Here is a 12,436-nt window from a genome sequence, read left to right on the forward strand (position 1 = left end):
ATCTTATAGGGATAATAATTTTTTCATTTATGGTATCAGGTACAGGTAATTTCCTCAGTTTTTCATTTTTTAATACTTTATTTTTTAGTTTAGGTATATAGCAGAATTGATGAGAATGTACAAAAATTTCCCATATCATTTCTATCTCCACACACTCTCAACCTCCCATACTCTCAACATCCTGAACCAAAATGGTACATTTCTTAAAATTGATGAATTTACACTGACACATCATGATCACTCAAAGTCCATAGTTTATATTAGGGTTTACTCTTGATATTATACATTCTATGGGATTGGACAAATGTATCAAATGACATGTGCTCACCATTATATAATATCACACAGAGTAGTTTCACTGCCCTAAAAAGTCTCTGTGCCTTTCATCATTCTTTCCCCTATCTCCTGGTAACCACTGTTTCCAGAGCTTCACCTTTTCCAGAATGCTGTGTAGTTGCAATGATACTGTATGTTGACATTTTATTTTATTTTTTTTTTAAGATTTTATTTATTTATCAGAGAGAGAGAGGGGGAGAGAGCAAGCACAGGCAGACAGAATGGCAGGCAGAGGCAGAGGGAGAAGCAGGCTCCCTGCTGAGCAAGGAGCCCGATGTGGGACTCGATCCCAGGATGCTGGGATCATGACCTGAGCCGAAGGCAGCTGCTCAACCAACTGAGCCACCCAGGCATCCCTGTATGTTGACTTTTTAGATTGGCTTCTTTCACTTAGTAATATGCATGTAAGGTTATCCCATCTCTGTTTATGCCTTGATAGCTCATTTCTTTTTAACATTGAATAATATTTCATTATCTGGATGTACCACAGTTCAGTTTTCTATTCATCTTTTGAAGGACATCTTTTTTTTTTTTTTTTTTTTAAGATTTTATTTATTTGAGAATGAGAGGGGGAAGGTCAGAGGGAGAAGCAGACTCCCTTCTGAGCAGGGAGCCCGATGTAGGACTCGATTTTGGGACCCTAGGATCATGACTTGGGCCGAAGGCAGTCACTTAACCAAATAAGCTACCCAGATTCCCCGTCTTTTGAAAGACATCTTGGTAGCTTCCAAGTTTTAGCAATTATGAATAAAGCTGCTATAAAATACATCCTTGTGCAGGTTTTTATGTAGACACAAGTTTTCAATTCATTTGGGTAAAAACCAAGGAATGCCATTGTAGGATTTTATGGTATGAGTATGTTTAGTTTCCTAAATTTTAGTTTACCTAGTTGAGGAAGTTCCCCTCTATTTCTAGTTTGCTAAGACTTTTTATCACTAATGGGTATTGGAGTTTGTCAGATGCTTTTATTGGATATCCATATCAATGGATATGATTTTGTCAGATGCTTTTACTGGATAGCCATATATATGGATATGATCCTATGATTTTTCTTTGCTAATCTCATGTGATGGATTACATTAATTGACTTCCGAAATTTGAACCAGCTCTGCATAGTTGGTATAAATCCCATTTGGTTGTGTTGTGCAATTCTTCTTATATGTTGATGGACTTGATTTGTTAATATTTTCAGGATTTTCACATCTATGTTCCTGAGAAGTATTTGTCATTACAAGAAAATTGAAATGTCTTTGTCTTGTTTTCATATTAGGTATTTATGCTGGCTTCATGGAATGAGTCAGGAAGTATTCTCTCTCCTTCTAGTTTCTGAAAAAGACTAGAGAATTGCTGTAATTTCTTTTTTAAATGTTTGATAGAATTCACATGTGAATCCATGTGGACCTGGTGCTTTCTGTTTTGGAAGGTTATTATTGATTCAATTTATTTACTACATATAGGCTTATTTAGATTATCTGAGTTTTGGCAGATTGTCTTTTTTGAGGAATTAGACTATTTCATCTGTTTATCGAATTTACAGTCATGGCATTGTTCATTGTATTCTTTTATTATCCTTTTAACATCCTTGGGATTTGTGGTAATGTCTCCTTTTTTGTTTCTACTGTTACTAACTTATGTCTTTTATCTCTCTTTTTCTTATTTAGCCTGATTAGAGGCTTATCAATTTTATTGATCTTTTTGAAGACTGACTTTAGGTTTCATTGATTTTTTTTTTTCTCTATTGATGTCCTGTTTTCAATTTCATTGATTTCCACTCTAATTTTTTTTATTATTTATTTTCTTCTTACTTTAGATGTAATTTGCTCTTCTTTTTCCAGTTTTTTAAATTGAGAACTTTAGATCTTTAGAAATGCTGTAAATCGTTCTTCAAACACTGCTTTCACTGCAGTCTATAAATTTTGATTGGTTGTATTTCATTTTCATTGTTTTAAAGATTTTATTTACTTAGGGTGAGTGCATGTGCTTGCATGAGCCGGGGGAGGGACAGAGAGAGAATCAAGCAGACTGTGCTGAGCATAGAGCTGCACCTGGGGCTTGATCCTATGACCCTGAGATCATGTCCTGAGCCAAAATTAAGAGTTAGATTGCGTAACCAACTGAGCTACCCATGCATTCCTCATTTTTATTTTATTTAGTTTGAAATATTTTTAAATTGTTCTTGAGATATTTTTCTTTGACCCTTGTGCTAATTAGAAGTGTGTTGCTTGATCTCCACATATTTAGGGTTTTTTCAGCTATCTTTTTGTTACTGATTTCTAATTTAATTCCATTGTAGTCTGAAAGTAGAGATTGTGTGATCTCTGTTCTTTTAAAAGTGTGTTTGATAGTTGAGATCTGTTTTGTTGAATGTCCCATGTGAACTTGAGAAAAATGTGTATTCTGTTGTTGGATGAAGTAGTCTATAGATGTCAGTTGTTTCCAGTAGATTGATGGTGCTTTTGAGCTCAGCTATGTGCTTACTGTTTTTCTGCCTGCTGGATATATCCATTTTTGACAGAGGAGTGTTAAAATCTCCAACTATAATTGTGATCATTTCTTCTCTTTACAGTTTTATATCAGTTTTTACCATACATATTTGACACTGTGTTATTAGGCACATATATATTAAGGATTGTTATGTCTTCTTGGAGAATTGACCCCTTTATCATGACATAATGTCCCTTTTTGTCTGTGGTAACTTCACTTGCTCTGAAGTCTGCTCTGTTATTAATGTAGCTATTCCCACTCTTTTGATTAATACTAGCATAGTATATCTTTGTCCATCTCTTTCTTTTTACTCTGTATGTGTCTTCATATTTAGGGTTGTTTCTTGTAGACAATATGTATTTGGGTCTCTGACAGTCTCTGGTTTGTTTGTTTTTTAAGATTTTATTTACTTGGGTAAGAGCATAAGGGAGAGCACAAGCTGGGGGTAGGGGCAGAGGAAGAAGTAGAAGCAGACTCCCCGCTAAGCCAGGAGCCTGAGTGGGGCTCCATCCCAGGACTCCTGTGATCATGACCTGAGCTGAAGGCAGCCACTTTACTGACTGAGTCACCCAGGTGCCCTTGACAGTTTGTTTTAATTGATGGAGTCCTTTGATGTTTATTGATATAGTTGAATTAATGTCTGTTATATTCGTTACCATTGTTCTTTGTTCCTATTATTTTGTCTTCTGCTCTTTGTGCCTGTTGTGGTTTGAATCACACATTTTATATTATTCCAGTTTTCTCTCCTTTTCTAGCATATCAGTTTACTTATTTTTACTTTTTTTGGTGGTTGCACTAGAGTTTGCAGTGTAAGTTTACAACTAATTCAAGTCTTTTTTCAAATAACATTGTAGTGCTTCACAGATAGTCCAAGTACTGTATAATAACAAAATATTACTGATTCTTTGCTCTGAAATATCATAAGTAATATTGGGATTTTCTGCTTTTTTAAGGTTTAGTAGAATTCCCATGTGAAACCAACTGAATCTGGTACTGTTTTATGAAGAGTTTTTAATGGAAATTTTGACTTCGTTGAAGTCAGTTTTGTTAAATTGTATTTTTCTAAAAAATTATAATTTTAAAACTGTATAGAGTTGTGTGAGGAAATCTCGTGTTTTTCTTTATTTTTCTTTGTTCTAGTGCCTATTTTTACTTTATTATATCTGATTTTGGATATTTGTGCTTTTCTCCTTTTTCTTGTTTAGCTTAGCCTGTGTTTTTTAGTTTTTGGTTTTGGTTTATTGTTTTTTGTTTTTGTTTTTAAAGAGTTAGCTTTTGAATTTATAGATTAGTTCATTTTCTAATATGTTTGTTTGTTCTTTTATTCTTTCTTTGGTTTACTGTATTTCTTTTCTTTGTTGAACTGGTTGAGCATTTATTTTCACTTGATTTATTAGTAACTAATCTAATTTATTAGTATCTAATGCTTTAAAGTTTGATAAATGGTTTAGCTGAATTTATGGATCTTATATGTCATGTTTTCATTATCATTATTTTCGTAATTTTCCTCTTTAGATTTGGATTTCTATGTGATCCAATAATTTTTTAATTGCACGTTTTACATTTTCAGGTTGAAGAACTTTGTGTAGTGTGTGTTATTTTGATTTAAAAAGTAACTACTATGTTATTACTCTTTATATTTCTATTTTTTTAACTTAAATGAGATTTTCTTTGTGACTTAAGATATGGTCAGTTTATCTGAATTTTCCCTGTGTGCTTGAAAAGGGGGAGTATTTTCTATGTTTTTAGTTTTCAGGTTCTAGAGAATCTCTAAAACATCGTTGTTTTGATCTTCTGTATTTTTAATATATCTTTGCCTACTTGGTCTCTTGGTTTGAGAAGACCTTGTTGAAGTATCTTAGTGGTATGTCTCTGTCTAATTTTCGCTAAATCTCTTATACTTTCTGCACTTCACTGCTTATTGAGTGCATAGATACAAAGATAATAACTGTTCTCTTTTCATTATAATTTTTTTTAAAGCAGCGTTTAGAAATGACTTGAGTTTGGTTATCTGTTGAATGTTTTTTAAAGTGTACACTCTTACTTATTTGTGGCGCTGTGTATAATGGAACAAGATAATATAATTTTTGTTATTATTTCATAAGAGAAAATCTCCATTAACCCTATTAGAGGGGGTTTTCTTCAGTAGTTAAAAATTATAGTGCAGTTTCCCCAGTATAGATCTACATTTCTTTATTCTCTGTGTTTCTGTAACAGTGAAAGGATCTGAAATTGTACATCTTTGAATAATTTGAAATTTTAAAATGTCTAGTTGTAGCTATTGTAATAGCTATAGACTGAGCTGAGTTTGGGGTCTAAAGTTCAGGCCAAAAATCAATGAACCATTGTTCATTTTTTAAAGTTTTTAACCCTTCATCAAAAGTGTCCAATTGAGAAGTTTAATGAAAACATTAAGGTGAGAACCATAATCTCAATATTAGTTTTTTCCAGTAGTTAATAGTTGTTTTTTTTTTTCTTTTTAAGATTTTATTTACTTACTTGACAGAGATCACAAGTAGGCAGAGAAGCAGGCAGAGAGAGGAGGAAGCAGGGTTCCCGCTGAGCAGAGAGCCCGATGCAGGTAATCCCAGGGTCCTGGGATCGTGACCTGAGCCGAAGGCAGAGGCTTTAACCCACTAAGACACCCAGGTGCCCCTTGTTAATAGTTTTGATATGATATGTGGTAGTAAATTATGAAGAAGAAAAATTTGGATTAACATTAATTGTAGAGCTTCTGACAGAAAATGAAGAATTCACTAATGACATTAGTGTTTTGTGAAACTAAGTGTATTTTTAGAATAATAGGGTTTGGAATCATTATTCTCTTTTTTTTAATATTTTTTAAAGATTTTTAAGATTTTAGATTTTATTCTAGAGGTAAAGAGAGTGGGAGTAGGGGGGAGGAAGAGTGGGAGAGGGACAAGCAGACTTTTGAGCACAGAGCCTGACATGCAGCTTGATGCCATGACCCCAAGATCACGAACTGAGTGGAAATCAAAAGTTGGACAGTTAACCAACTGAGCCACCCAGGTGCTCCTGGAATCATTATTCCTTAAAAATAAAAGACATTAAAAAAATCAAAAATTCTTATGTTTAAAAACTTGATATTTTTTAATATAACAGAATTATTAATACTTATGATAATTGTATATTATATAATAATTATTAATTATTACTAATATAATAGAATTATTACTATGACTAGAGGTTTAGGCTAGTAATGGACAAATTTATAGTTGTTTTAAAGTGGATATTAGTACAAGGGGAGAACTTGGATGGTTTTATAAATAATTGAGTTATTCTTTGACTCAATAAATGTTCTGTTATAATTTTTATCTATTAGTCTCAAAGGAAGTTTCTCCAAGTAATTTTGGAAAGATGTGAGGAAATGTAATGAGATTATATAGGACAAATGGAAAAGGTAGTTGAAGTAGATGTTTTTTCCTCTTCGCATCTTCTTTATCTCATCTAATACATAATAATACTGTCCCCTGTCATTAACAAAGAACAAACTTATGTTAGGGATAAATAGACTTCATTTTAGGAACAAAATGTCAGTTGTATTAGTGTGGTCTAGGGTAGCTTGATCTCTCCAATGGTTGTGGGTAAATCCAAGGGAGAAAGAGTTGGCTATATTTCAAACAACAGACATTGTTAAAAGAATTGTTAGTCTTGTTAAGAATTGTTATTAATCTTGGGGTGCCTGGGTGTCAGTTATGCATCTGCCTTTGACTCGGGTCATGATCTCAGGGTCCCTGCTTGGCAGGGAGCCTGATTTTCCCTCTCTCTCTGCCACATTCCCTGCTTGTGTGGGTGTGCCTGTGTGCCTGCTCTCTTTCTCAAATAAAATCTTTAAAAAAAAAAAAAAAAAGAGGGGCGCCTTGGTGGCTCAGTGGGTTAAAGCTTCTGCCTTCGGCTCAGGTCATGGACCCAGGGTCCTGGGATCGAGCCCTGCGTCGGGCTCTCTGCTTGACGGGGAGCCTGCTTCCCCCTCTTTCTACCTGCCTCTCTGCCTACTTGTGATCTCTCTCTCTCTCTGTCAAATACATAAAATCTTAAAAAAAAAAATTGTTAGTATTAACTGTCCCTTTCAGCACTATTATGGTTTATATACTTTGAGGGCCCTCCCACTACAGTATCCTGGGTAAGTGACAACAAACACATTTTAAATGCATTGCTGCTTTCTCAAAAATGCAAAATAGCAGCAAAAACAAAGAAACATTAACGGGGGATTGAAACCAGGGATTAAGTAGCAAACTTGAAAGCTAGTGGTGACCTTGAAACTTTTATTAGTATTAGAACTGGTCAGAGAGTAAGCCTTTGGTCCATCTGTTGAGGGAGAGCTGTTGAATTGAAAGATGGAGTTGAAGAATTTATCCAGAATACAGCACATCAAGACAGGGTTATAGAAAATGTTGAAGAGATTTTAAAACATGAGGAAAATACTTAGAAAGTTTGAGGTACCTCTCAGTTGGAACTCCAGGAAAAAATAGAATGTAGGAGAGTCAAAATTGAGAGAAATAGTGCTGTGAATTTTCTGTAATTGATGAGACAAAGCTATAGCAGATACAGAAATCACAATATATATCAAATAGAATATTATTATGCAATTGCAAAATACCAGAGTTACAGAAAATATTAGAAATACCCCAAGAAAAAAGGCTCCTACAAAGGAGCAACAGATTGATATCAATAGAAACAGAAGCCAAAAGACAGTGGGATAATATTTCCAAAGTGCTAAAATAAATCTGTCAACCTATAGCTGTATACCCAGTGAAATTATTTTTCAAGAATGTAGATATAATATAGATATTTTCAAATAAAATTGAGAGCGTTGAGTACTAGGAGACCTTCACTAAGTAGAGAATATCTAAAAAGATATGTATCAGGAAGATAGCAAATGACCTTAGAAGGAGCGTCTGAAATGTGAATAATAGAGGTGAACAGAGAAAATGTTTACTGGGTTGGACAGTCTGTTTTGTATGGCCTTTAAAGTTGTGCAGAGTGTGGCCTTACACTTTGAAGAGGTAAGGTATACTACCAAAAGTGTAGTGTAAATTGCTTTAACTCCCTATAATCCATTCCATCACTTTTTCCTTTTGTATCTGCATTGTGTTTTGGGGGAATTGACCCCGGTTCACTGCTGGGGCCTGGTTAGTTTGATTCAGTCAAAGTAATCCCATTCTCCTTGGTAATTCAGTTGATTCAGGAACCAGGCCTAAATCATTTCTCCTGTGACCATTACCTTGGTTGGTCATATGGCTGAAGTTGGCCTATTCAAACTGAAGGAAAGAATTCTTATTTCGTGATTGAGGGAGAGGCACGTTGGGAGAACCTAGATGGCTTCTTATTATGGTAAAAGAAATAAGGAGAAGTCAACATTAGGAATAGCAAAGCTGTAAGATTGGAAGAACACTAGAAAGTTTGATCTCTAATGATTTCAGTGTGTTATTAAATCACCGAGCCCTGAAGTTTTCTGTTTTATGTGAGATTATAATTTAAATTTACAGTTTATAAGTTTACAGTATCTTATTTAAGCTCCACCTGAAACTTACCCGGCAAAGCAACTTAGACTTCATTAATACAAGTATAATTTCAGTTCTACACCAGGAGAAATAAAAGCCATATGCTGTATACTGCTCTGACAAGACTAGATTAATTTTAGTTACCACATTTTATTGAAGTACATTGGTAAGTTAGTATGTCCAGGGAAGATGACAGAGTGAGGAAGAATGTGAAAATCCTGAAAGTTAAAATATGATTGATGTGAACTGTAGCTTTCTTTGGCCTGGTATGAGAAGATGCTGAAGAGATTTAATAATGCTGGTGTTCACATATTAAAGGACTGTCATGTGAAAGAAGTATTAGATTTATTTTTACATGATCTCATGTCAGAACTGATTCTAATCAGGAAGAATTCTGGAAAGGTGTAAGAGTTGCAATCAGTATAAGAAAGAATGTTTTAATACTCAGAGCTGTCTGAAAATGGAGACAAAGGATCCAGCAATGAAGAGCCGTCATCAGAGATGTAGAGAGTAAATTTTTTTCCTGAAATTCTTCTAATAGGACTTTCATAACTATATAGTATTAAAAAATTTTCTACATAGGGCAAAAGGAGCTTGAATTACATTATTTACAAAGACCCCTAGCATTTAATTATTCTGGTTGCTAATCCAGTTGTTACAATACTGGTTTTCAAAACTTAACCTCAGTACTTATTTTTTAAAGTACTTCTTTTTGATAATGCCTGTTTACTATCTAAAAACAAAATTCATAATGAATATTATCTGTCCATACATAAAATGTTTAAGGAATAAATGTGAATGTAATATAAAATGAAAATAAAGTTAAAGTCCACAGTCATTTATTACATTTCTGAAATCTAAGAAATTTTTAAAGCCAAAAATGTTTCCTAAGTTAGGCATAGATTTATTTGATAGCGTAACCTGATTTTAATTGACACGAGGCTAATTATAGTCTTTATCCAATTGGCAAATTCATGTTGTGCTGCAAAAATATTCGTGTGTTTGATCACAGGTGGTTTATCCAGACCCTACTGGTGGTGTTACTTAATATACTTTGAAGTCCAAAAAAGTTCAGAATTCTTAAAATATCTCATTCCCAGCAGTACCTGCTGAAATATTTTAGTTCTTTAACAGATATTTCAACATGTACATCTTCTGGGATGGCTAATTTAGAATGCATAATAAAGTAATCAAACAGCCTAATTAATATGTTTTCATTTAAAAGAAATAAGATGACAAGCTGTTCTCTTCAAGAGGTGAGAGAGCAGGCCATGCTGTGCTACATGGAACAGGGAATACCGGACCCTGTTTATTTGAATATGATAAATGGGAAATAACTGACCAAGGAATAACATGCCTAACCAAATTATGCCTAAACATTGTTGAATTGGAAAAAATGGGGAAATGTGACATTTTTAAAAATGATCTGTGCTGCATTAATAATTGTTACCAAAATAATTCCTGTATTTTGATTGTGACAAAATATTAGAAAAAAATGTATCTTCTAACTTGAATGAGATTCCATTTTTATTAAAGCCTATATTCAGTGTCTAGTACTTAATAACAGAAGTCATATATGATTTCTGAGGACAGTATTAAAGTCATATTAAAAGGCAAGAGCCTTTTAAAAAAAAAAAAGAGGACACCTGAGTGGCTCTAAGTTAAGTGTCTGCCTTCAGCTCAGGTCATGATCCCTGAGGCCTGGAATGGAGTCTTGCATGGGCTTCTTGCTCAGTAGGGAGCCTGCTTCTCCATCTGCCTGCAGCTCCCCCTGCTTGTGTGCTCTCTCCTTTCTCTGACAAAATCTTAAATAAAAAAAGAGGGGGGCAGCTTAAAATTACGTAATTTATTATATAGGGTGAATATTTTGAAATATTTATGTAAGTTATTAATGAAACTTATTAAGATGATTAAATTTTTTTCTAAATCTTTAAAATATTCTCTTACACACTTGCAGATTATTTATTTTGCAGTATCAGCACTATGGCTCTGAAACCCTTTTTTTTTTCAGCTAAATTAGTATTCAGATATTATGTGATACTTTGGGAAACAATATATTTTTCAGTAATTTGGAGATAACTTTCTATAAATTTTTGATATAACTTGTACTAATTTATATTTATAGTGAGTTTAATCCCCAGAATGTTCAAAAGTTGCATGGTGGGAGGAGCATCTAGGTGGTGTAGTCAGTTAAGTGTCCAACACTTGATTTCAGCTCTGGTCTTGATCTCAGGGTCCTGAGTTCAAGCCCCACATTGGGCTCCACACTGGATGTGGAGCAAAAAAAAAAAAAAAAAAAAGTTGCATTGGATATAGAATAGTTCATCATTGATACCCTTTAGAATAGAGCTAAAGAATAAAAATAGCTCATGTTCCTTTTTTCCTTTTGATTTATGTATAAAGAGGATTAACCCTTCCTTCCTTCCTTCCCTTCTCTCTTTTTTTCTTTCTCTCTTTCTCTCTCTTTTGACCTCTTACCATTTTTCCATGGCTGGTTGTACTCTTGTAGACTCTTTTATAATGACTTTTGTCCACCTTTATTGTTTTACGGCAGCCATGTATGTCATTAAGCAAGTGATAGCAGCATGACTTTATACTTAAATATGTAAAATTAGGGGCAATTATAATTTATACTAGAGTTCTTTAAAAAGAAGACTTCACAGAGAAATTAATTTGTGTTTTAAGCAGCCCCGTTTTGTTTTTTATAATGCCCAGAAAGAACTTTTAACAATTAACCTTTTTGTGTTAGTTTGTTTTATAGGCAGGATTTAAGGTATTAATAAAAGTGAGACACTGTGGTAGGAAGGTAACAATTCCATAACAATGGTTACTTTATTTTCTTACCACTTAAAATGTTGTTTGGAGGTTTTGTGTAATAGGATATTTAGTTAAATGTTATCAGCTCAATTACTACTGTCCTGTTTTGTCCATAGGGTGCTGTTAAACTTGGAATAAAATGTAGATTTTCTGTTTTTTTAGCTTCAGTATAAGGACTAATTTGCCACCTGTTTTAGCTGCCCTTTTGGTTTCCTCAAAATAGGGAAAAATATTTTTTAAAAAGCATTTATAAAATTACCAAATGAGTTTGGATTTATCTAGGCATATAGGGAAATGATGTTACATTAGTATATGACAAGTTTTAGATCAGTAATTCTTTTTGAGGGTCTACTATGAATAATGCAGCCATTTTTTAGTCCTTATTTAATATATTCAATCCTTTTGTTTATTTTATGCATTTTGAATAGTTTCCCCCTAGAGACTTAGAAATACAAACTTGGTATGTTGTGGACTATCCAGCGCTTATTAGACATTTACATTGTATCTTGAAATCTCAGTGATTGATGCCTTCTTTTTACCACGTTGCTCTTTAATAAAATAGTGCTCATTGCGGTGCTACACTAGAACTTGTCAGTTTTTCTACTTAGTGGGTGAGTGATTATCTGCAAAACAGATGAAAAAAGATGAGGCTAGAAATAGTCTGTATTATAGTAACTATCTCATAATTTTTTTAAATATAGTAATCTGTGTATGTGTATAATTTTTAGAAAGAATCTTCAAGAGGGAGACATAGGGAAAAGGAAGACATAAAAATCACTAAGGAGAGAACTCCAGAAAGTGAAGAAGAAAATGTAGAATGGGAAACTAACAGAGATGGTGAGTTTTAAAAAATCTTTGTTTATATCGTCAATTTATTGATTATTTACTTTGTAGATTTTGGGGGGCTTCAAAACACCTTTCAACTGTGATCTCCTTGTTGTTTCAGAATCATCTTACTGCCTTGTTTCTACCTTACTGAGTTAGAATACAGAAAATGGCATATGGTAGTGGAACAAAGGCAGAGAAAACTGTTCACTGCATTTTTCAACTTCCCCATCCTTTTTTCCTCCTAGAGCTATACTGGGCAGCATCACAGTCCTTTGAAATTGTATTATGTTTCTAAATCTTATTAGTTCCTCAATACCAAGGTTAAAATTAAATCTAAATTTTGTTTGTTTCACATAAAATATTAAAATGAAATTTTTAAATCTTAAGGATCTGGGAAAATTGTTTCCAAGAAATTTTGTAGACTTTCATCTTTCAGAAGAAATCCA

General features: G+C 33.5%; 1 protein-coding gene across 7 annotated transcripts in view; it reads left to right on the forward strand.

Moving 5' to 3' along the window:
• The window catches only part of ZC3H13 (zinc finger CCCH-type containing 13), a 101,190-nt gene that overhangs the window by 16,167 nt on the left and 72,587 nt on the right, over positions 1-12,436 (forward strand). For 6 of the 7 annotated variants that reach the window (XM_059378290.1, XM_059378292.1, XM_059378293.1 and 3 more), the window contains exon 5: positions 11,891-11,999. In XM_059378290.1, the coding sequence (XP_059234273.1) occupies positions 11,891-11,999 (109 nt within the window). Of the gene's footprint in view, positions 1-5,376; positions 5,402-11,890; positions 12,000-12,436 lie in introns of those variants that run through there. The other variant, XM_059378296.1, reaches the window with a different exon arrangement.

Source organism: Mustela nigripes, chromosome 15 (genome assembly GCF_022355385.1).
Source record: "Mustela nigripes isolate SB6536 chromosome 15, MUSNIG.SB6536, whole genome shotgun sequence".
NCBI classification, from domain to species: Eukaryota; Metazoa; Chordata; class Mammalia; order Carnivora; family Mustelidae; genus Mustela; species Mustela nigripes.